Genomic DNA, 24,721 nt, shown 5'->3' with positions numbered 1-24,721 from the left:
ACTGAGTAACTTTACATGTATTTACCTAAGAACAGTAACACTTTACGATAATAACATATCAAGATGTAATTAGACTGGGATTAGAAAAAAATACCAAATATCCGTCCATATTTTATTGGAAGTAGGTACATCTCGATTTATCATCGTAGTTGTTCTAGCTAAGCCTAAAAATACATATTTTTATTAATAAGTACGGATTAATGCACGATACATTATTACTTACATTACAACAAGGAAAATACAAAACAAATAATAAACAACACATTAAAGGAGTCGTGCATTTTGCTCCTTTTTTTCCAGATAGTCTGCTCGCGCCGAATGTTTGAACATTGCAAATATCAGGATCAGAATGACGAGGAAGACTAAGAAGTACTCGAACATTATTAGATGTATGTAAATTTGCGTTCTCACGTCCTACAAGTGGTTATATCATTAAGGGCCCTCATTAAATTATCGATGAAAAACATTTACATCGCTTAGGTAATTTTTAATATTCGGAACAGTTAGGTTGAATTCCATTTTAGCTTTATAACCATTTGAGCAGAATTGCTCCTTAGAATATTTCGGAAGTTTCGAAGACAGTAACCCTTTATTGACCTGGAAAAAATTTAATCATTTTACATATATTCGGTACGAGGACTTAATATTGATCAACTTGCATTAGGATTTTCGTTATTGGCTGCGGGATAGCACAAAGGTTTCTTGAAGGTCGGCAAGAACCTCGCAGATCCCTTAATGCTGACGCAGATTTCCAGGGGTCCCGTAACATTTGGCTTTAACAGTGGCACATCAAATATAATGCCCATGGTTTTGGGTTTCACTGAGTCAGGGCATGAAGTTGAATACCACTCTGGAATATTAAATTAAAAATTGTAAATTTAACAGAAAATACCAATATGGTGGCATAGCGTGTAGCCCAAAGTGTATAAGATTAGACTTGGTTCGTACCACCACTTAAGATATTCTCAACACTAAATTATTCATTTTAACGAGATTGGCAGTCTAACCAATTGACCGGCCATCAGCGGTCAATCGGTCAGCACTAGTCAAACGAAGGTAGGAAATTCGAAACATACAAATTTCTCAAAATATCGTCGAATGATACAAGATGGTCCAGGTTTTACGGTGAGGACTTCAAGGATAACTAGAAAGGGGCATCCCTTTGAGGTGTATCACTAACAAGTAACTTACTCAAGTCTTACACCAAATTTCTATGACATATACGATTCCCATGATATTTATGATTTGTGTTCACAGCACAATTGTAACCGGCTCCAGGGCAAAAATCAAGTTTCTGGCAAACCAACCACTGTAACTCGGAAGAATGCAATGTAAAATGCACTGATTGATTGATAATTGTCTTAGAGGAATTGGAGGACAAGGCAAGTATAGTGTGGGGCAATAACAATAAACATCTCAACGTTAGTTTGGGGCGTACTTCACTACTATAATGGGTATGTTGAGAAGGATTATGAGAAGAAAAAAAGACAGGAAGGGGTAAAGTTGGACGCAGATGGTGGTTCCGCATTCCGAAATAACGCCTTGCGGCTGTTCCGGTACACCCAAGGTGTTTTGGTGGGTAGAGGTCTAGGGCGACTCTTTCCTACGACACTTTTGATCAACATAAGGCCAAATGCAGGGGGGGAAATGCAATCAGAGGTAAATAACAATCATTTTAGAAGTCCTGAACATATAATCTACAACGCCCTGTATATAAATGTGCGATAAAATATTGACTAACAAGAAATTTAACTCCTGTTATTGCATACTGTCAATTTTTAAATTTCATTGCTTTAGAGTTAAAACTTTGAATTGATTCCTTATGGTAAGTTTCAACACACTTACCATCAAGTGACAAACTTCCTGATACTTGTGATAATCCCTCCAATACCTCTGGATTGCTTATGGATACCTTAGTGTACACGGTCATTATATCTTTGAAATTCTCTTCGAATTCGAGAAAATTTATTTCATCACTCCACGTAGAGGTATTGATGCATATATCAAGGTGATTAAAGTGTTTAACCATTCGTATCCAATCCTAATTAAAAGCTCAAGATAGATTTCACAGCTAAGCCTAAAGGGTAAATAACTAAGCCAGAAATACTCTTTAGTACACCTCGAAACTAAGTTTTGGAATCTTGTTTAAATTTTTAGAATTCACCAAAAAAGCTGAGTGCAGATTCAAAATTGCATGGCGTTACTTTAAATCGTTTTCATTACATTGATAAAAAATCGTCTTCTGAGCCCCTTTAAAAGGGTCCAGTTCCCCTAGGGTTTGTTGCGTATTTTTGCAATCACCCACTGAATTGTCTACATCTAATTTTAGGACACCTTGTGTATGGATGCTCTCATTTTTTGAAAGCAATTTTCCAGCTGGATTTCAGTTTCTTATACAATTCCTTAAAACTCTGTTCATTTAACCATGTCCTTATCTCTTCAGTGTTCAAGATTCTTATACAGACATCACTAATTTGAACCACACTGTATACGTTGTTTTATAACAAATGCTATCAACCACTGTTGAAAATAAAAGGTTTAATCCTCAGTTTAATCATATTCTCACGATTTAGTATTCCTTTTCATATACCTTTAATTTTATACTTAAATTTTTAATTTAACCATGATTTAAACTGAACAAAATACATTTTATTTTAATTGCGTGTACAGTGTGGTAAAGCGGTCACTGTGACTACAAGTATTTTTTAAAACATTATAATTGTGCGGGTATGATCATACAAAATTAGGGCAACTATGTAAAATTGCAAAAAAAGTAATAATATTGGATGTTATAACGATCATATTTTATTTGCAACGCATTTTGTTGATGAGCGTACTGTTTGTTTACCTTCGAAGAATTTTTAGTTTTTGTGACCTGGGGTAAACATAAAAAAATCTAAAAAATGCGTGCGACAAAATTAAAAATTAAAATTACAGCATCTCGATGGTAAATTTAGGTTATTACTTTATTTTCATTCAATTTTGAAGTGAATGTTTGATTTAAATTATGGTGTTCGTTATTCAGTAGACCTTAAAAGAAAAATCGTTGAGACCTATAAATCCAGCCAATCGTACAAATGCATAACAGATGCTTTTGGTGTGGGAAAAGATATTGTTTCAAAAACAATTAAAAATTATCAAATTCGAGGGTGTGCAGTGAATTTCAAGCCTTGGGGAAGCTTCCAAAAAACTTCCAAAAAGCTAATAGACGCATTAAACGTATCAGTTTAGCAGATCCGACACTGTCTGTAAAACGAATTTTGGTCTCAATAGGTAATTTAAACGTGTCATCCAGGATTGTACAACGATGGTTACTTGAAAGCGGTTTATAAGCAACACGTCCAGGTAAAAATCCTTTTTTTTTCAAAAAGAAATCGAGATGCAAGGATGATGTTGACAACGCGGAATCTTAGCTGGACTCCGCATAATTTGAAAAAAGTTCTTTTTTCCGACGAATCAAAATTTTGTGTTTTTGGAAGTGACGGTTTACAATCTTACAGGAAAAAGACCACCCCACATACGTCGATACTACTATTAAGCATGGTGAAGCATAATAGCTTGGGATTGCTTTTCAGCTTATGAAAAGGGTCCTTTGCATATGAGTGTTGAGGCTATAAATATATATGAATATCTAGATATTTTGGAAAATATTTTGCTTTGTTTTGCAAAGTAGGAAATGCCCCTTAGGTTCATATATAAGCACAATAATGACCTTAAGCATTCTGCTAAGATTGTGAAGGAACACATTCATTTTAAAAAAATGTTCCTCTTTTCAAATTGCTAGCTGAGTCTCCAGACTTGAATCCCATAAAAAAATCTATGGGAGATGGTGGATAAAAAGATTCATCTCTGAAAAATAAGAAATAGCCAACAATTGTTTTAAGAAGTGCAATTAACTTGGAAGGAATACAATAGATAATGGTATAATTAATGATCTCATTTTTTCTATGCCACAGATTCCAGGACGTAATCAATAATAAGAGATACTGGACAAAAATATTAATTTTGATAGTTATTTTGGTTTTGTAAGAAATTAACCTTCAGTTACTCTAATTTTATCCAATGTTGTATATAAATCTTAATAAGCATCATGACCAGCAAGGGTTTTAATGGTCTCAGCCAAATTGGAGACTGAAAGTAGCAAGTTTGCCTTTGAACAGTGAAATTCCCTTACTGCCCTTGACATTTTCTGTAATAACTATGGAACATTCTTCATTAACAGAATAATTTAATTAAAAATTGTTCTTACATGCTTCTTGTCACTAGACACTAGAGGTTCATCCTGTTTTATAAGGGCGATATAGTATATTGTGCAAATGACTAAAAATCCTATGCACACCAGGATGACCCCCATCGGAGGTTTGGTTTCGAAAAATTCTCTTAAGTTTTTTACTGGAGTGGATGCCATATTTTTTCACAAATTTATATACCATAAGCACTTCCTTTCCTGAGAGATAAGGCAGTTAACAGTACTAACTTCAAGCAATTTATAGATAATATAAATCTATGTAATTAAAGAATTACTGAGTAAAGATGATGTGAGAAATGTGTGCCAAACTTATTTTATATGGTTCTTCAAGTCGGGGTCTTGTATGTGTTGATTTAGTCCTGTTTATCTTATAACTTTATGTTTTAGTTAATATTTCAATCTTTTTTATTGTTATTGACAAAATATGTTTTATTTAACGTCATGGCAGTAGGCTAACAAAACAGCTGTTTTTCCACATTAGGCCTTTTCGGAAACGAAGGAATGAATCAAATTGATGCACACCATTATAGCGAATCCGATTCGTTAGAAATCAGCTGATCGTTTCCGAAAAGACCTATTAAGGATTTTTGGCAATAAAAATCTAGATCTGCTTGATCTCTACCTTTTTTTATTGTATTTTTTGCATCCCTTGGAATTCTTTTTAAAAGTTCAATAACAAATAAATAATACCTTTGTAAACAATGTACTATGACAGTTTGTTTCATTTTAAAAATTATTGATTTTTTATCAGTGGCGTCATCTATAAACCATACAAGGAACTAGGTGTTAAACGTGTATAGATTTCTTTTATCATGCCACGGCGTCACAAACAAATTACAGATATCTTTACACAGAAAAAGCTTACTTGCTATAGTGGTGTAGATATCGAAAAATTTTTTAAGTAACCGGGAAACCTTTTTAAGGGCCGTCTTCAGAAATTTAATCCCGTACGACTGAGGCTTTGTAACTGAGGAAAATAAATGACGCTATTCTCTCTGATGCCATTCTATGATAAAGTATAAAAATTACTGGGGGTGAAGAAGATGGTTTTGGCTATACATATGTAATATCAATAGTCACATATGATAACAAAACGTGCATCTATAATAAGAACCTTGTTGTATAAGTATATGCAAAACTGGATAATGGGTTATGATCCAATTCCTACAGCCTATGGATCCCAATGCCATCTATCGTTTAAAAAGCAATTACTGACAAATTCTTTCGAAAATGGTGAATTTTCTTGACAATGGCGGAGAAAATTTTGGTGCCAGTCTTGTGGATGCGATATATTTCATCCATATAAACTTGAAAATGGTATCAAAGAAAACCATTTTCAAATGTTTTAAACACGGACGATTTCTAGATGTTGGATATAATTTTGATCCAGATGGCGAATGGTTGATCCAAATGGAGTCCTTAGTGGAACAGTTGAAGAAAATTCAACAGGGATATGCTAATAACAATATTGCAGATAATTTTCTGCGTTCTCAAAGTCGTTTCAATGAGTTTGGGCACGTTGATGACCACGTCTTTGTCGGTTCTGCCTCTTCTTGAGCTCATATTGGTGACCTGGAAGAAGATAAAGATCAAGATGAACCGCGATTGAGGAGTTAATGTCAATTTCAGTCACATTACGAGCTCTTAAGCATACTGAGCTGCTTCATAATTTTCGTGAGGCTTGGAATAGAATAGTGAAAATACGTATTAATTGCATTAATCTAATAAAAATGAAACAATATTAATCAAAAGTGAATCTGTAAATATAGACAAAAAGGTGTATGTTGTAAATTTGATATTTATCATCACTAATACTTATAGCGAGCTTCGTTTATAGTAAAGTCTTTTTGGCAGTCCCTCAAAGTTCGTTAAAAGCGAACGTCGCCTCGGGCCTCTTTAGAACATCAAAATTCTTTTAAAAAATTTCAGAATATTATTAAACATTTTAACATTACAGTCGCTTTCATCAGTCAGCAGTTTACACACGTGATTGGTCAATTCCACCATTTCCCCGCTTCGTTACCAATAAACATTCTAAAATAGCAGGCCTCCCCCACAAGCGTTCAAAAAGTCAATGTAAAAGGGGCATATCACAGTGGCGTTTCACCCCCCTTTTACCTGTACGTTGTTTCTTATTTCCCCCAATTTCGCTCGCAAAGGGTCATTTACATTCGCTGTTGTGTTCAATACTGTCGCGCGGACAAGTCCAGTTTAACGTTCCAGTTTGTTGGTTCCAAATTGCAACCCCCGCATTGTGATGCATGTTTGATTATGCGTTAATTTCGAATTCTGTCGCAGAGGTAAGTGACTTGTAAATTGCGTTTTTATAATGATAATTAGGTGTCTATTATGGGTGATCATAGAAGAGGAGTTCCTATTGTTATTGAAGTTTATTTACCCACTACTCGCTGACCACTACCACGTAACTTTAAAATTTCATCGCGCTTAGCGGTAAGTCCAGAAAAATTATCGAGGGGGTAGGACACCCGAGCTTCCTACCTAAGGGGATAGGACTTGGAGTGTCGCACCCCCTAGAGGTCCTCACCCCCCAGCCGTCCCACTTCCTTGACATGATTTTGAGTCTCCTTTGGGGGAAAAAGGAACGGGTGAGGATTGAGATGATAATTATTTTTCTCAAGGGCGTCAAAAACTCTAATCTTGATGGGTGACAAACCTAAATGGAAATAACCCCGGGGCACATGAGATAATTACAAAGTAGTTGAATACAAGAGCGGAACCGGATATTTACGTGTCCTATGTTTTCATTTGGTTTTGGTTTGTTGATCACCGAGATGCGTGGTATTCATATTGGATGGTAGCGACGCTAATAGCTGAAAGTAAAAGTTAGTTACTCGTTATGCGGTTATCCGTTTTGATGGTTCGTTTTTTGCGGAATGGGCGATAACCGCACGTATCGTAATGAGCAAGAGAGCAAGTGCGATTTTACTTTTTTTGCGGCGGAACGGAAAATTTGAATGATTTTTAAATTCTTCAACAGGAATTCTTAATTTGGAAATATCCATTATCGGCCTGGGTACTACTGGGTAAGTCGTGATCATCGTTCGTAGGTCATAACCGTTATATATATGTATCATACAGTGGCCACAAAACGTATTCGTGCACCTTGAGTTTTATCAGTAGAATCGATATAACAAATCTTAATGATAAAGTCAATTTGATTGAATACTTTATTAAGGTTACCACAACGGCTCAGAATATTCAAATGTGTCATATTCAATTAGAATATTTAAATATGGAATAGGAAAAACAATAGGTGTTTTAGCATTACATAAAAACTTATTGGAAAGTCCAAATCTGAAGCCAAAAAAGTACTCGTACATCTACTACTATAGGAAAAGCGTGATAAATTACCGAATAAGAACATACTTTGTTGGGTACCCTCCCTTTGGAATTGGTAGCACCCTGCAACCGTCGTGGCATTGAAGAAACCAAATTTTCAGTAACTTCTTAAGGAATTAACAAACATTCTTGCAGAAGAACTCTTCGCAAGGCTTCTTTGCTCGTTATGTCATGTTTCCTAATTTGTTTCTCTAATCACAAGTGCTCAATAGGATCAAGGTCTGGGGACTGTGGAGGCGTTTTTAATATGTCAGGGACGTTACGTAGCAGCCATTCTAGAATAAGCCTAGAGGAATGCTTGGTGTCATTGACTTGTTGGAACCAATAAGCGTCAATTTAGTGCCAGTCTGCTCCAGATTTTCACTTCAAATTTCTCGGTACATAAACCTGTCCATGGTTTCATCAATAAAATGAAGGTTTCCAACACCTTCTAGAGACATATAACCCTAAACCATTTGACTTCCGCCACTATGTTTCACAGTGGGTTTTAGATGCTATTTTTTAGATCTTCTCCTGGTTTTCTCCACACGTACAGACGCCCGTCTGATCTAAATATATTCAACTTTAATTCATCGGAAAAGATTACTCTACACCAGAACTCCATTGACTTATTCAGGTATTCTTCTGCAAATTGAACTCTTTTCTTGCAATTGGTTTTATTCATCCAAGGTTTTTTTCTGGCTACTCTGCCGTGGAATCCAGCTTCTTTTAGAACATTTCTAACAGTTTATACTTTGTGTGTGTATTGTTATCTTGGCCAGCCCGATCCCCAGACCTATCACCAATCGAACATGTTTGGGGTATTGTAGGTGAAAAGTTATAAAATTTATCCCATTCCCCACAAGCTCTAGCGACGCACCATAATGCCGTACAGATAAAATGGAATGAGATCCCTGAAGAGGACATCGATCATTTCATTGAATCAATGCATAGAAGCATTCAGGAGTGCATAAAGCAACGCAGAGGGACGACATATTATGATATTAAGTTTTTTTTGGGGGGTTTTAACCATCGAATTCGTTAAATTTTTTAGCGATGTTGTTAGCATAAGTAACGTGCATACCCAAAATTATTTAAATCAAACTATTTTCACGGAGTGTTCTTTTTGCTATTTCACGCAGTATATCAACGCACCAACGAACATTGAAGGAAATAACGTTTTAGTGACTAGAAATAAATGAAAATTTACCTTAATTGAAATTAAACAAATTTTTATAATTTTATCTAATTTAGATCTGCTCCTTTAATTTTCCAGTTATTTTCATTAGTCTGGATCTATTAATACATTATTCGAGATTTTGAGTACAAAGCTTATAATTTTTTTGGCCTCGACACGATTTAATGGTTCTAACCAGATGTCGGTCACTGTTAATGAGCAGATCACTAACCAACTTAATCAATGCGACTTTCTCGAAAATCCATCCAGCCAAATGCCAGCTACACCTATAATATTTCACAACTCTTACACACGAAAAATGTGTGTCACGGTCTTATAACTACAGCGATAATCCAATCCATTTTCTTAGGCCTTTCAGGAACACTCAGATATGAAATTTCCAAGTGAGTCACCATTTTACCTCCGGCTAATTGGTAATACTTCGACCTAGATATGTGTGGGGGTCAGTTCAACCACTCAACCCTTAAACTTTGCGTGACAAGGTCCTGCGAAATGACCGGAAATGAGCGAAAGCCGTTTTACAAGAAGTTTTTTTATTTTCCTTGAAAAATACCCTTTGTGTGTGAGAAATTCTTTGGAAACTTGTTCCAGTCGATGAAACACTGTTATTCTGAATGCATACGAAAAAATTGCCTTGTGGTCATAACTCTTTTTGCCCATCCTATACATGATGTGCGGTTATTTTGAGGTGGGTTTCTACATGAAAAGATAATGATAGTTTGTTATATAAACTATGATTACTTATATACTTCCAAAAATGCCCTCTTACGAAAATACAGGGCTGCAAAGTTTTAGAAAAAAAAATGGAAATTATTGGATATTTCCCAAACCGCTTGGGATATTTCAATGAAATTTGGTACGTAAAGGCAGTTTATAAAAGGGCATTAATTGCAATAAAAATATGTGTTTTTTTTGTTTTTTGTTAATTGTAATTTATGTTTCATTACGATGTCAACCCATAATGTGTTAAATTTTCTTTTCTTTTATTTGTCCTATTAAAATAGTTTTAAATAAATTTGCATTGAAACGCGTATTTTTGTTACAATTAATGCGCCTTTATAAAATGTCTTTGCATACCAAATTTCATTGAAATATCCCAAGCGGTTTCGGAAATATTCAATAATTTCCATTTTTTTTAAAACTTTGCAGCCCTGTATTTTCGTAAGGGAGCAACTAACCTGAACAAAGTTTATGCAACAAACTATCATTATTTTTTCATGTAGAATCTCACCTTAAAATATACGCACATCATTAAGGAACACCCTGTACAATTCGAAATAGCGTCAAAATGTGTCTAAGTGTTCTCATTAGCCTCAAATATCTCAATTAAAATTAAATGAAAATACTAGTTTTGTGGCATTACTTGAGCGCACAAGCGTATCGTTTTTAAGGCCGCGAAACAACAAGATGGTGAGGACACTAAGGATCACGTTGTCGTTTCAACACTTAACTATAAATTTCACATAGAATTTCCTAATGTCTTATTCGCTCTATAAATTATCACATATGCGCCCCTACTACGTGCCATTTCAACAGCCTTATTTGCTTAGTAGGTATGTACCTAATACAAGGAATATTATGGAGGTATACAAGGTGAGCCATAATGAAGCTAAAAGTTTTTGAGGATCGATTCCTTAGATGTCTGTTAGCTATCAAAGTGATATGCATTAAATCTCGCGACCGCGAAGCCTTAAGTTTGGTTTTATTTGGTATAAAAAGAGATAAATTGCAGAAAAACATTAAAAGAAGGAAAAAGAGAGATTTCAGATACATTTTAAAATTCCAAATATGTTCTACACGTTGGAGGCGGATTACCCGTTCATTCTTTTATTTTTTGAAAATAACACTTCGCACATCCGCAGGGGCTGTTGGACTGGAGAATAACTTTCTCTCTTAACTAAGGGCTCGGACAGCCACTCTTGTTAACATTTAGGTGGCAGAGTTGCCACCGAAATGGCAATCAGAACAGTCTTCAGAACTTGGAGAAAAAGAAGAGAACAGGGAAAAAATAAACGGAAAACTAAAATGTATGAAAAGTGAACATCTAAAATGATGATTGTTTTTTTGATCATGACTCCTGCCCTGAACTACCTCTTTTTCCTTATAGAGGTTAAAGAAATGTTCTTCTATGCCGAATCATTGATGGTAAGATTTTAGGGAGTTTAGGACTCATGAACGGATAGACGTTGTTGACTACCCACTAAATTGCCGTTTCTCTCTTCACCCGGTGGTCTCTCTGGGACTACCAAATTAATATCACTTCAAGGATTGGAAATTTCCACTGCTTCTTCTCCTTTTTAAACCGTGCTCGGATTTTACATCTTTTTGTTCCATTTTACCTTCCAATTCTACCAGGTGTATTTGACTTCAGACGGAGTCTTTCCTATTTCTATATCCGCCTGTATCTTTAAGTCATTGCCCTTCGTGTAATTGAGAGGATCTCCCTGAAAGGTTCGCGAGTCCCCATGCCCGATTTATGCCCTTTCAAGTTACGGGGCCACTCTTACAGTCTTTTACAGCGTAATATTACCAATCCTGAGATATAGATCCGACAAAAGGTTTTTGCTTTCTTCTTCGGGAATGGAAACTGTTGTGTTCTTTCTGCATGCATGACAGATTTGTCACCGAAACGCTAGTAAGGGCGCGAGCCCTTAGCAAGGGGTGAATGATGTCCTCAGTTAATTTTAACCGATAACGGTGTGCCATTCCACCACCCCAATAACCCCTATTGGTGGGTGCGACGTCATTCCCCCAACAGTAAGCCTGAAGGTTTTTCACAACTGCCCCCACAGAGGGAAAGACTCATTACTAACCAATTTTCTATCTACCACGAGGTTGTAACTAGCACTAGTGCGAAAATGACTTAAAATATCTCCAAGTAGGTAACGATTGAATAGCTAATTAATTAGCTATTTGCAAAACATAGACCTGGCACAAAACTTCGTGTTTGAACAGAATTAAGTTTAGGATTCATTGTGCTGTGTCTAATCTAATTCGAGCGTGATTTCAGCCCTTAAATTAGGGTCAATCTGGTTTGGAATCACTACCAAAGCACTGCTTATCTTAACCCAAATCTCGAACGCAATGACTCGTTGAATACTTAAATCGAAATCCTTCGGAATTCTTGGTTTAGCTGATAATGGGTCTATTTTGAGGTCGGTGCCACGGTGAAGTTAAAAAGAGACAGGAGGTCGGTTAAGCTTGGATTAATCCAGCCGCAACCGCCTTTTAAGGCTCATTGTTGTGCTTAACAATAGGGTCGATTTAAAATTAAGAAATCGGTGGGTACTTCAATCTTCATCGTTTCTAAACGCTTTTGGTACCTGAGGTGGGATGAGTTTCTCACCATGTATTTTAGTGGACAATCACAACAAAATGGTATGGGTCACCACTATAGGTTTCGGCCTCGCACCACTGGCGCAGCGGAAACACGGACTCGCCATTGCGATCTATGTAGGTGCCAATTTCCGGAATTTGTTCACTCTATTTATTAATTACCTTAACTTTTTAAATCATTAAAATCGCCATAGTCAAACCGACACACAACACGTCTATTCTAAAAGAATTAGTTCCGAATAATTTTGTTTGATTCTCATCACATCCGTGCAAATTTCCCACCTACATACTGATCATCACCAAACATAATTCCAACGATTTTGGCCTGAACATCGACCGCTGAAAAGTAATTTGTCTATTTTAGAAAATGTGGTGGAATATCTTAATAGCGCTTCTACTCCTCCCCAATCTGGCAGCCCCGCAAAGAGACTGCTCAAGAAATGAATATGACAGATGTGTGAGAATCGCAGATCCCTTAGTAAAGGTAACCCCCCAATTGAAGATCTCCAGAAGTGTGTTGATTACAAATTGCTGGCTCTTCTATAGGAAGCCCACTTGGTGTTCCCCGACAACCTCAATGACATAGATTTGGTGTGCAGAACATGGAACAAATTCGTAGACTGCCTGAAAGATTATACCGACAGCTGCTTCACTAATCAGCAAAGGAGGGTGTTCAATCGAGCAGTCGAGAGTCCCATCGAAAGTGTTCACCAAATGTGCATGCAACCGAGCTACCAGAAAGGTTACACTTCCCATTTATAGACGAAACGCATAAATAACTTCTTGTCTTACATAGAATACCTCCAATACGCCCCATGCATTAAAAGTACCATAGTGGAACGAATGCACTGTGGCACGCACTATAACCTTTTGGTGGATCAAGTGGAGCAAGGCGAAATAATTTCGAAATCTACATTATGCTGGTAGGAGTATGAGGTGCTCATTGCCACTAAAGCTTCAATTTACGCTCCTCCATAGCTCCCATGACAGGTTCAAGCAGTGCGTCCTGAGGGAAACCCGGAGGTTGTGCGACAGAGGTATCTCCGATGGACCAGCCTCAAGGTTCGCTTCCCAAATCATTGAAAAGGCTCTGAAGTTCTTGCAGGATCAGTGTATTAATTATATGTAAGTGTCTGCTCGCAATTCTTCAGGCATTGAATAGAGCATTATTATAATCTGAATGTTTTAGCCCAAACTCTGGAGATTGTTCATCACCTCAAGATTCACTGATATCCTATTCGGACAGATCGGACCCATCTTCGGTATTAAGTTCGTCTTCCAGTGAGCCATATCCATGGAGTACAACTCAGCGCCAGGATTTTGGGGCGAGAGAAGTGTCTTCGTCCAGGATGCCCAAGGTGTCAACGTCTGGTTGGGTGGCGTCTAACAGGCCTTCAAGGGATAAGGAAGAAAGCCCTGGGGGGCACGGTAAGTACCCTTCAGGTCACAACTCCAAAGTCCAGAATTTCATTGCAAGCGTGCTTTGTTACGGTAAATTGCATAAACTGAAGCGCCATCTCGAGAATTGTCTACTTCTTGCGATTTTGATGATTTGCACGCTGATCATCAACTTTTCGTCTCCTGAGCACCATATTAGAACGCCATATTAGAACTTTAAACCGTTGACAAAAAAACTGGTGTAAAAATCTAATATGGCATCCACAAGAAAAAACAATTGACCATCGGTGTGCAAAATCTAGATGACTTAGAAAATATCTGCCGAACGTTATAAGAAGCTCCATGACGAAAAATGTCAATAGCCCCAGTTCCACCAAAATGGAATTGACAATTTTCACGAAATATCTAAAAATATTTTAAATTGACATGTTCTTATTTTTTTAAGCATTTCAGAAAACGTGCCAGATAAATCTAGTTTAAAATACGCGACTTTTTTCGTGTTTGAATTGTTTTTCGGCTATTAAAATAGTAGGTATCGAAATGTTTAACACCCTGTATAGACCATGAATCGTCAAACCTAAAAAAAGTATTTCTATGTAATTTTCAGGGGCAATCCTTCCAACCCAACACTTAGGAAGTCGTACCCGACCGGCTTCATATGGGAGATCTAACAGTTGGCCAGCTGACTCTGGTTCCAGCACAACCCTCCCCTCTTACACTTCGCCTATGTTTCCAGGAATTCTAAGCACTCCCAGCAGTCAAAGAGAGAGATTCGGAAGCAGAGATACATGGAACGTTGGTTCTGGTTACAATAATCGACTGGAGGAAAAAGATGTGTCAGGTAAAGTTTGTCGCGTCTCCGGTTTTGAATTATTTCTCTAATAGTGACTTTATTGATGTTCTTTGCTTATAGCTAGCCCCTCTTATCGCCCTACAGACTATGTATCCAGCACCACGCCTCAACACACTGAGTCTTCCTTACCGTCCTTATGGAACCCCTCTAGTCTTCCAACCACTGAAACTTGGTATCCAGCAGCAGGCAATCAGCTTACAAACGAAGTAGATGAACCCAATCAGCTGGGGTGGCAAAAACCAAGGAACGGAGGTTCCAGAAGGAATATGGATATGGTTGGGTGGTTGTTGGAGTGTCTGGTGTTGGTAAAAAGTGTTAGAACTTTGTTGTGTTAAGTTTATAATTTTATTAATGTTTAGAGAATCGTGCACTGTATTTTGCGTTAAAATATATCAGAGTAGAAAGGGGTGAGTTTTTATTTAATCTCTTGGATTGGGCAATTCAAGAAATGAAAAATATTCTTTCAAATATAAAAATCGTAAAATTTTTATTTTATTGGAGCGAATCCCAAAGTCATAATGTTTCATTTGCCGACGTGGGATAATAAAATGATTTTTCCTACAAAAATCACTATTCTAGGTAAGTTCAGGATTTGCTTTCATACGCGGCTATAACTCACATAAGATTTAGAGCAAAGCCCAAATTAAAAGTTGAAGAAGCTTTGCGATATAAAAGAACCAACAACCAGTCGAGAAAATCACTTACTCTTTGACGATACTTCCAACACAGTTACTCTCTCCACAGCAGTTACATTCCAACAGTAGTTCCAACTTACCTCGATCTTCTACACACATTGCCTCGTTCCCTGAAGGGGCCCATCCAACGGCTCTTGACTTAGCAGCCCCTTCTGCTGCAAGACTCTAGCCCTGACATCCTATGACACTCCCTTATGTTAAACCGAGGTTCAACGTGTGAAAGCACGAGTGGAGTCCTTACTTTACTTAGCCTTGAGGGAGGAAAACACCTGTGAGCACCAACAGCTTGAGCCACAATTCGGTTCAAGGGAGTCTAAATTGTTGACCAGGCAAAGCTGACCTGTAAACCATAAAAGTAATAATTAGAACCGTCCCCTTTGATTTAAAGCATAAACCTAGCTTACCTCGACCTTCTACTCTCATCGCCCCATCCTGTTCGTGGGAGCATTCAACGGCATCTCTCTTCATTCAAAGTATCCCCTTCCTATAGGGCGCTAGCTACCATTGTACTTTCCCATGTTAAGCGGCTGTTTAACATGAAAATAAGGATAGAGAGCTTGTTCTCCTTAATCTTGAAAGAGGAACGCACCTCCGAGCACTAATAGCATGAGCACCGCAATTTTCACTTTCGCTGCAAAAAATAAGACATTTTTTGGTCACGATCACTTTCACTCACTAAATGACAATTATACAACATCAATTCTCATTTACTAAACATCAACTACACTAATGGCGTATCTCATGAATTTTTGAAACGCTCACTAAATGACAGTTATACGATGCCCACTTTTACTCATTAACTGTCAGTTACACTAGTGACGCATCTCACGACCTTGAAAACCTCACTAAATGACAGTTACACAACATCAACTCTCATTTACTAAACATCAGCTACACTAATGGTGTATCTCATGAACATTTGAAACGCTCACTAAATGACAGCTATATGATGCCCACTCTCACTCATTAACTGTCAGTTATACTAGTGACGCATCTCACGACTCTGAAAGGCTCACTAAATGACAGTTACATGACTGCCCTCACTCATTAACCGTCAGCTAAACTAGTGATGTATCTTACGAGCTCTTGAAATAAATGAACACTCGATTATTATTTTATTCCATATGACAAACATTCTAATTGTCGCGGCGTTTGTACTTCACTGAATCACCTGATACTCATAATTTTACATGTTTTGATTCTGACAGTACTGTTTTTCCCCTCATCCAAAACAACCTGTTCCCCTTTGGTCAAGTCAAGATTTGTGAGTTGTTTGTGTATTTTTCATTCATATTCCATATAATTTCTTAATTAGCATATTCGTAGTCACCGATTATCAACTACACTCGACATACGACCCACAATGACTGTGAACGCGCCCCCGAACATATGATCATAATCAGCTGATTTGAGCTGTCAAGCTGCTGAATGATCAGCTGTGTAATAAATTGTTATTTTTAAATGTTGTTAGATGTGAAAACAGCCCTTTGAAAATGACACACGCGCTAGCTCGGTTATTATTGAAATACTTTTTTAAATCCTCTTGTGTTCTTTCTAAATTATTCATTCACCAATTTGTACCTAAACATAAACCTACAAATCAGAAAGATGTTAACTTATTGAAGGAATTTATTTTAAATTCGAAGAAGTTGATGGTTTTAACAGGTGCAGGAGTTTCTACAGAATCGGGTAGGTTCATTTTCTATCTATCCATCGACTGATTTTTAACCAATCAGGTTAGTTTCCAGCGACATCCAGCTAATCTAATTGGTTAAAAACCACCTGATAAAGATCAAAAAAGGTCTAGTGACAACCCCTAACAAATCAATGTATCTAACATATGCCTATCATATTTCGGTGCCTACTTAATTATTTAATTTTTTTAAATTGATTAATTGACTAACATGGTGATTTCTGAATACTCAACAGCTGAAAATTATCTGAATGCAGGAAAGTGAGGCCCAGCAAATACAAAAGTTGTGGTACCATTTAAACTGACACCTCAAGTATAAGGATCCCCAAAAAAACGTAATACCAAAAAAATTCTCTAAATTTTCATAGAATATCCTGTATAAGGTTAATTTTTGGGGTCATATAAATATTTTGAAGTGCTCAAACTAGGAATAAAAAATGCTACATGACTTATTTTTAGAGTTCAAGGAAGGACCCAAAAATAGCTAAACATTATTTGAAATGAAAAAGTTGGTATGTGTCAGAACTTTTTGGAACATCCTATAGAAAAGGGGATGCCATATTTCTGAAGATTATATTTTGCTCTTCTTATTATCTGCAAGAAAAAAAGATTCTCACAGAAAGTAAATTCTCCCATGATTAAACTCTATATAAAGCGCTTGACAGGTAATTTTCATATATTCAAAAAAATTCAAAAGAATACATGAAATGTTTGCTCCAATGGGAAAACCCGTTAGAACAAACAGTGTATATCAAAAGCAAGAGGTGTTAGCCCTCAAATAGTTGTCCAGAAAGGTGAATTAAAATAAAAGAAAATTCCTTGCTATTCAAATTTGGCTAACGCAACTGCTAATGAATTCCTCTAACAAGTTTTGGACCTTCATCTTTCTACTAAATGTACTGAAGGCTTTCGCGCGTTCATGAAGAAGTTGCCTACTGTTGTAGGCTCCAAACCCAACTGATGTGCGATAGTTACCACCATCTCCTTTGACGCCTTCTTCGTTTCTTGAAAGTAAAATCGTATTACTGTCAAAGGAAGAATCTCCGAGCAAGAACCTATTGGCAGCTGATATTGTTAAGAAGAATTACTCTCTCAACAATATCAATTTAAGCCTCTATGGGAAGACGATGTGCGAACACTTTAGATTCGAGGAGATGATTTGGTGGACACAAGACGATTGATATTTGCATGGTACCTCACAATGATTTACAACTGAGCAAACAAACCGCTCAAGGAGTTTTGGAATTATTCTCGAATCGTAGTATAAGAGATTGTGTTCATTGAAATATTAAATATTAGTCGTGCGATAAGACAAAAACCTTAGTCCATTTCTAAAGTGAACTTTTTGATATGGCGTATTTCCGGGCGTTTCCCAGTTTTAAACTGAAGATTTATCTACCTCTAGGCTGCTGGGTTGTAACGTCGTCAACCTTGATTTCTAAAAATTGACATAATAGTACAGTAATAGTACAGCTGTAAACATTTTAAAGTGTTCACTGTAAATTAATATAAGGTCATCTTGTAGGTCATTGATGTAACGGAAACGTTGAGGAAAATATATCAATTTGTCGTTCACTTATCTGCAGGTGGTACGAGGCCTGTTGAGTGGGAATGGTTAGGCATTTTTATAAGAAGAACACGTGCATGTCTTCTGCGTCACCCACGGCTCTCACGCACTTGCAGAAAGCGGTTTTACAGCCACTATTAAAAAATAATGGTTCAATTTTTTTTTCCATTTATTGCACTTCCCCGACTTTTACTCCCACTTGAAAACTTAATCTCATGTGTTGCTTCGTTCCTTGAATTATTTGCTGTATTTTGTAACTATATATGCCCAATTTCTTTCCCCATTTATCTGAAATAACCTATTGCAATCGGTGGAATAGCCTCAAATCAGATTTGCTTGCAAATTTCAATAAAATAATAATTTAATTAATTCATTAAAAGTATTTAATTAAATCCCAAATTGCGACTTCTTCCAGCACCAATCAGACTGGCTTGAGAGAAATCATGTCCTTTTCTCCCAGACCTTGGTTCATTCTAATGTAAGAGTATCTTTTCATAGATTCTCACCTTTACCTTATCTCATTAATTCCTGCTAAATTTTTTAAATTACCTAATTTCAGGAATTCCTGACTATCGTTCAGCAGAAGTCGGGATGTATGCGCGCACCAACCACAGACCTATTCAAAACATCGACTTTCATAAATATGCCAGTGTAAGACAAAGGTATTGGGCTCGAAACTTTGTTGGTTGGTTCAGGTAATGTAAGTGATATTGACGTTTATTATTAATGCTGTGAACAGGGTCGTGTTTGTGCCTAATTACAGTGGAGACTATTGTACACAGCCCTTAGTTGCATTTTCACATCTACAGGTTTTCCAAGATGCAGCCAAATTTCGTTCATTTTTATTTGAGCGATCTAGAATCGAAAGGAAAGGTTCACTCTCTAGTTACCCAGAACGTGGATGGGCTTCACCTTAAGGCTGGCAGTAAAAACGTTATCGAATTGCATGGTACCGGTTATAGGTAATTTGGTATTTAATAAACTAATTGATATTCAATGAAATAATTAATTATTGGTCAATGTAAATTGCATTAATGCAACAAAATGATTCTTTTGGGGTCGCCTAATTTTTACCAGAGTGCTCTGCTTGGATTGCAATGCAACTTATGATCGCCACTATATTCAAGACACGCTTAGGGCTAACAACCTAATTGATTTTGAGCAAACCTCTAAAATGATGCGGCCGGATGGTGATGTAGATACTCCGCAGGTAGGTGAATGTTTTAATCCTTCTATTTGTTCAAACTGTTTGGCTTTTTATAGGAATTTATTAATAATTTTTCTGTCCCTACGTGCGAATCTTGTGGCGGGATTTTAAAACCAGATATAACGTTTTTTGGCGATAACGTCCCAAAACACCGGGTGGAACTTGTAAGAGCAACCGTCTCTTCAAGTGACTGTATATTAATATTGGGGTCTAGCCTTTCGGTTTTCTCAGGTAAAAAAATGCTTCTTCTTATATTAAACGATCTAGTATTGATTTCAGTTTCGTCATTGGTGTCTGTGTGTGTGGATGTGGCATACCACCATTTAACAGGGCAAGTCAGAACTACGGGGCCAAATTTTCAACACTCAATTTATTCACATGAAAAATGATCCCAATTTGCTATATAAGCTCACAGCGAACGTGGCTTTTAAGGAAGCTAAGTACCTCTGAAATGAAACCTCTCGAAAATGCATAAATTGATTTAACTAAGTAGAGAAGAGTACCTTGCTGCACTTTATTCACGTAAACAGGTTTGAATCTTTATACGGAGATAAAAAAAAGAATTCCCAAGCAAAAAAATTAGAAGCGGTTTTATATGGACCTCCGGTATGATCTGATTAGTTTTCAAACATTTGGATGATTTCACGGGATTCTGCTTGCTAAAATTGCTATGATACCCTAAAAATGAAGTTCCTATTTATAAGAGAATCAAATTTAAATAAATAAATAAATAAATAAATAAATAAATCTCCATCCATACCTCCTTTCAGGGCCATCAAAGTAAATTAGTATTCCCTCAAATCCTTCAATAGCTTACAGTGGTAAGCAACACGATTATATGCCAATTTATCAAAAAACTCACATTCCTCATTAAAAAATTAACAGATTGTAGTTGCCGCCATTAGCTCGACTAATTAATTTCCCTTGAAAGTTAAGGATCTAAGTTCCGATGGTGATGCGAAAAAAAATACAATGTTTGTATTTTCGCAACTCTCCTGTTTTCAGTACCCCCCGATAAGGTGCATTTGAGAACGAAGGGAGGAATCGGAAACTTCTTAGGGGCATTGAAAATGGGGGGAGGGGGGCAGATATCCTTTTACGGGGACAAGAGACACTTTCAGCTTCCGAGTTAGGGTCCTAGGAGGAGGTCTTTAAAAGGACGCCCCAGAGGAGGACGTCCTTGAAAAGGGGGAAAAGATGTTCTCCTAGGATCCTGATCCGAAACCTGAAAAGGCCTGTCATCCCTGTAGGAGGTATAGTTCCTTTTCATTTCCAGGGAACATTAAAAACAAAGAGGGAAACAAGATACTTCTCTTCATAGGAGACATATTCATATTTTCTTTTTATTTTAATTAATGTTATTTTTTATGTAAATCAACCCTCTTATGCTCCATGAAAAGAAAAAGATTTGGGTTGATAGTATTCAGCCACCTTAATATCACTTTAAAAATAATATAAATACAGTGAAAGCACTTACAAGCGGACACCGATGGTGTCAATATTTTTGACCATTGACTGTTTTTCAAAATGAAAATTTGACCTAATAGTGTTCTGAGTTGCCTTAATAAATTGTACAAATTCGGTGTGTTAAATTATTATACCCTTTCAGGTTACAGAATAATTTTACAGGCACTAGAAGAAAATAAAGATGTTTGTTTAGTAAACATAGGACCAACTAGAGCTGATAAATTAATACAGTTTAAAATCGAGGCTAAATGCGGTGATATTTTTCTGAAAGTAAAAATATAAATTATCTATTGAAAATAGAATATATCTGTAATTATGTGCATTCATTTTACATTTAAGTAAGCCCTTATGTGAATACTTGTAAATATTTTAGGAGATAGATAACTATACCTACTTAAGTTAAGGGGTAAAAGAGCTTTAATAAAACAAATTAACTATTTAATAAACATTAAAAAAGCTTCATTGTGCCCTCTAGAACAAGCACATCGTTGAAATGTTTTAAAGCGCTCTCCGAAAATGCAAAAATGCACGATAGGTACAATTTACATAAAAATTACTTAGAATTTTCATACATTTACATTTACATAACAATTTACGAATTGCCACACCAAACTAGGAAACAAAGACTACAGACTTATTTTTAATATTTCATCGTATTCTACGTAAAAATGTGCCGTGATAAAATTTGACCCTCAAAATCGCGTTCCAATCTTTCATGAAAATTCCATTTTTCTGGAAAACGCAAAAAGCTAAGCAATTTTCAAAGCAGGTATAAGTATCTAGAAAAATTCTCTAAGACTTTTCTCATTTAACCGACTTTGCATATCTTATGATAACCGAAATCCCCATATATGTAGAATCAATTTGAGACACACTATATAACGCACAAGGTGTTAAAATTTCTTAATTTTTTGCAGTTTTTAATGACCAATAGCGGCAAACGACGATGATTGGCGTATCTTTAGGTCGCTATGTGTCCACTCTCTATACCTGACTAAGAAAGTTTCTATTAAGAGTTGAATGTTACACATTATTAATCGTTTAAATTCATTGTTAGCGAAAGGCAGTTTTTTGGAAAATATTCTTTTTAGTAAACCAGACAAGATATCAAAAAAACCCGAACACGTCCCGAGATATGACATGCCCTACCTACCTAGTCGCCTAGAGAAAACTCATCTGAGATTTTTTCCCCAGAAACTAGATATATTGGACGTTTGAACAAAACTTCTTAATTTCTTTATCTTCCCTATATCAGTGGATTTGCAAGACGTATGACCTCATTATACGTTAATAAGTATGTTACAAAAATTATGTCTATTTCGAACCGTTTTCAAGAAAATGACGCTCGAATTTTCCATGTCTTCAATAATAAGTGTACTTCTTGGAAAATACTCAGGAACAAGACTTAATGTCATTTTTGATTAATTATGGAGTCGTGTATCTTAAATTCAACTCAATTGTTTGCCATACATGCTAGCAGTACTATTTGAATTTAATAGGTTAATCAATCTAAAAATATCTAAATTATACAATTAGTACTAATAGATGGTATCTAACTGCTCAGAACAGGATACATAAATTTTTGAAATTATCTCCTTCATGTAAACAAATATCTTTTCCTATGATCCGATTTTTAACATGTTTTATGTCTCATATTTGTAGAAAACTAAACAAATAAATACACATTTTTCGAAACTACTTAACGTGTTTTTGAAGTATAAGTCGCACAGTTAGAATAAGGCAATTCCGAAAAACCTATTCAAAGATAAATGATTGTTATTGTAGCTGGATAGAAATGGTCTCGAAATGTTTTTCCAGCGTTTGTTATGGGATGTTACACATCAATTCTACCATTAATCCAGTGTTTTTCAATTTAATTTCCAGAAAATCAACGTTCTTTGTTACTTTTAAACCACTTCGAGTGCATTGGTGTTTATTACAAAATGTCATACGTAATCGACGTGTGCCAAATTAATAACAGTGGATTTAAACTATATTGATCCCCGATGGAAGGTTCTTATTATTTAAATATTGATTTATTATCATTTCGTTGAACGCAAACTCCCACTTATTATACTTCGTTTTAATTTCACATTCTTGGGCTATTTTCAACGCTTGCGACGCCTATAACCAGCCATCAGGAATGAAGTATACGTGCATACTTCATGAGCTTATAACTGATTAATGTCGACGCAAAGATGAATGAAATTTCTATAAATAAATAAAACGCTTCTACGACTCTTCACTGAAAATGAATTTGCTAATATTAACCCACGCTGATCGCAATATGCGTCAATTTGTTTAACCCTATGCTTGGTTTATTTTACAATTAAGGACAGAAATCTGGAAATCGTTTATGAATAAAGCTTTTTTTATTCTGGCTATAAAGTGGATCTTCCGAAATATTCCGTCGCAATACCTATCGACGCACGTACTCCCGCATTGTAATGGCGGAACTTTGACCACGTTTAATCACAAGGAAAGGAATCTATTGGGTCCAAATCGGGACTTCGCGATGTCCACAAATGTTCATCGCCAGGACCAATCCGTGGATGTATATTTATAATGTAATAAACTTGCCGATTTACTGTTCAGATGCATTGTCGGTATGTTGTTCGTCAAAACAAAGAGTGAATGAGTACTCGAATGTTTCGTTTTGAACCTAAATCAACATACGCTTCCGCATCAGTTCTTGAAGTTTGTTGTCTATAGCGTGTTCAAAAATCTTACTGAGCGCCGGGAGTAGGACGTTTTTAAATTAGAACAAAAATTCAATTTTGTACATATGAACACTCGGTAAGTCACGGGCAAGATTTGAGGATGGTAAAAATTGTTTGACCCTATAGATTTTTAATGTATTGGGTAAAATCGATACACGTGCATTCCAAAAAGAAAATTTCAAATTAATGTCTCAGGAACTGTGGGAGTTGTGAAATGAAAACAAAAAAAAACGAAAACCTCGCGATAATGAAGAATTTGCCAACTCCTGTCCATACAGTAAGGACTTTTTGCTCAAAATGTCATTTCCTAGAATTGTAATTAATTGTTTTATATTCTCTACCCGGACACATACATATCGTAAATCTCTCACCAAAACACTGTTCATTTGACACCAGCGTGGCTCATAACTCTCGTTAGTAGATTTACATATATACACCGGTTTGCAATGGAACCTTATTTACGCCTGGCAATGAAATTTTATTTTAAGTCCACTCCCCTGCTTACAATACTTAAAATTGTTATGATATTGACCCACAACAACCTAAAATCTAAATTTGGACCATCAACATTTTTATGGAGTGCAAGATATGTAGGTATTTTTAGAAAATGGTAGTCGATAATATGTTTTTCTTATTATTTTGATACGAATGCCTGTGCGTTCGTTTAGAATAATTATTGGATTTGATCCAGAGACGCAGAAATCCGAAGGGAAAGTAAGTGCGTTATAGACGATTTAATGTGAACCAGTAATTTTTGGATGCGCGTGCATCGCATTTAGGGTAAAACGAGGCAAGGACGGCAACGTTCTGTTTTCAATTGCGGGTAATGACACTGATATCGATATCAACAGAAGTTGACCAAACAGTTACTTAATTGATCAAGTACTTATTTGACGTCAGAGTAGTCTCCAAGACCTAAATAGATACATGCATAAGTACCTAGCAATTATGCTACGTTTAGGAAATGTCACGTAAACAATTTTCAGAAGATATCAATCA

General features: G+C 36.3%; 3 protein-coding genes across 5 annotated transcripts; 2 read left to right on the top strand and 1 right to left on the bottom strand.

Moving 5' to 3' along the window:
• Positions 1-226: 226 nt before the first annotated feature.
• On the bottom strand, positions 227-4,606 carry LOC136412357 (transmembrane protein 248-like). Its single transcript, XM_066395413.1, has 5 exons — positions 4,250-4,606; positions 1,846-2,041; positions 656-850; positions 472-599; positions 227-414 (listed from the first exon to the last, which is right to left on the bottom strand). The coding sequence occupies exons 1-5, from the start codon at positions 4,406-4,408 to the stop codon at positions 265-267; spliced, it is 828 nt and encodes a 275-aa protein (XP_066251510.1). The 5' UTR covers positions 4,409-4,606; the 3' UTR covers positions 227-264.
• A 1,603-nt stretch (positions 4,607-6,209) lies between these two features.
• LOC136412640 (uncharacterized) lies at positions 6,210-14,776 on the top strand. 3 transcript variants are annotated; one of them, XM_066395776.1, is made up of 9 exons: positions 11,581-12,067; positions 12,145-12,239; positions 12,487-12,606; positions 12,669-12,864; positions 12,919-13,045; positions 13,101-13,247; positions 13,312-13,550; positions 14,128-14,361; positions 14,434-14,776. In XM_066395776.1, the coding sequence occupies exons 2-9, from the start codon at positions 12,162-12,164 to the stop codon at positions 14,706-14,708; spliced, it is 1,416 nt and encodes a 471-aa protein (XP_066251873.1). In that variant the 5' UTR covers positions 11,581-12,067; positions 12,145-12,161; the 3' UTR covers positions 14,709-14,776. The 3 variants fall into 3 exon arrangements, with proteins under 3 accessions (XP_066251875.1, XP_066251873.1, XP_066251872.1); XM_066395778.1 differs by lacking the exons at positions 11,581-12,067; positions 12,145-12,239 and adding an exon at positions 6,210-6,549; XM_066395775.1 differs by lacking the exon at positions 11,581-12,067 and having other exon boundaries at positions 12,114-12,239.
• A 1,770-nt stretch (positions 14,777-16,546) lies between these two features.
• Sirt4 (Sirtuin 4) lies at positions 16,547-21,391 on the top strand. Its single transcript, XM_066395957.1, has 6 exons — positions 16,547-16,757; positions 18,888-19,023; positions 19,138-19,290; positions 19,406-19,538; positions 19,592-19,766; positions 21,145-21,391. Exons 1-6 carry the CDS (start codon positions 16,562-16,564, stop codon positions 21,282-21,284), a joined length of 933 nt encoding a protein of 310 aa, XP_066252054.1. The 5' UTR covers positions 16,547-16,561; the 3' UTR covers positions 21,285-21,391.
• The last annotated feature ends 3,330 nt before the right edge of the window (positions 21,392-24,721 follow it).

This window comes from Euwallacea similis, chromosome 12 (genome assembly GCF_039881205.1).
Source record: "Euwallacea similis isolate ESF13 chromosome 12, ESF131.1, whole genome shotgun sequence".
Lineage (NCBI taxonomy): Eukaryota > Metazoa > Arthropoda > Insecta > Coleoptera > Curculionidae > Euwallacea > Euwallacea similis.
The sequence above is the reverse complement of the archived record's forward strand: the minus strand, read 5'-3'. Positions and strand labels throughout refer to the sequence as shown.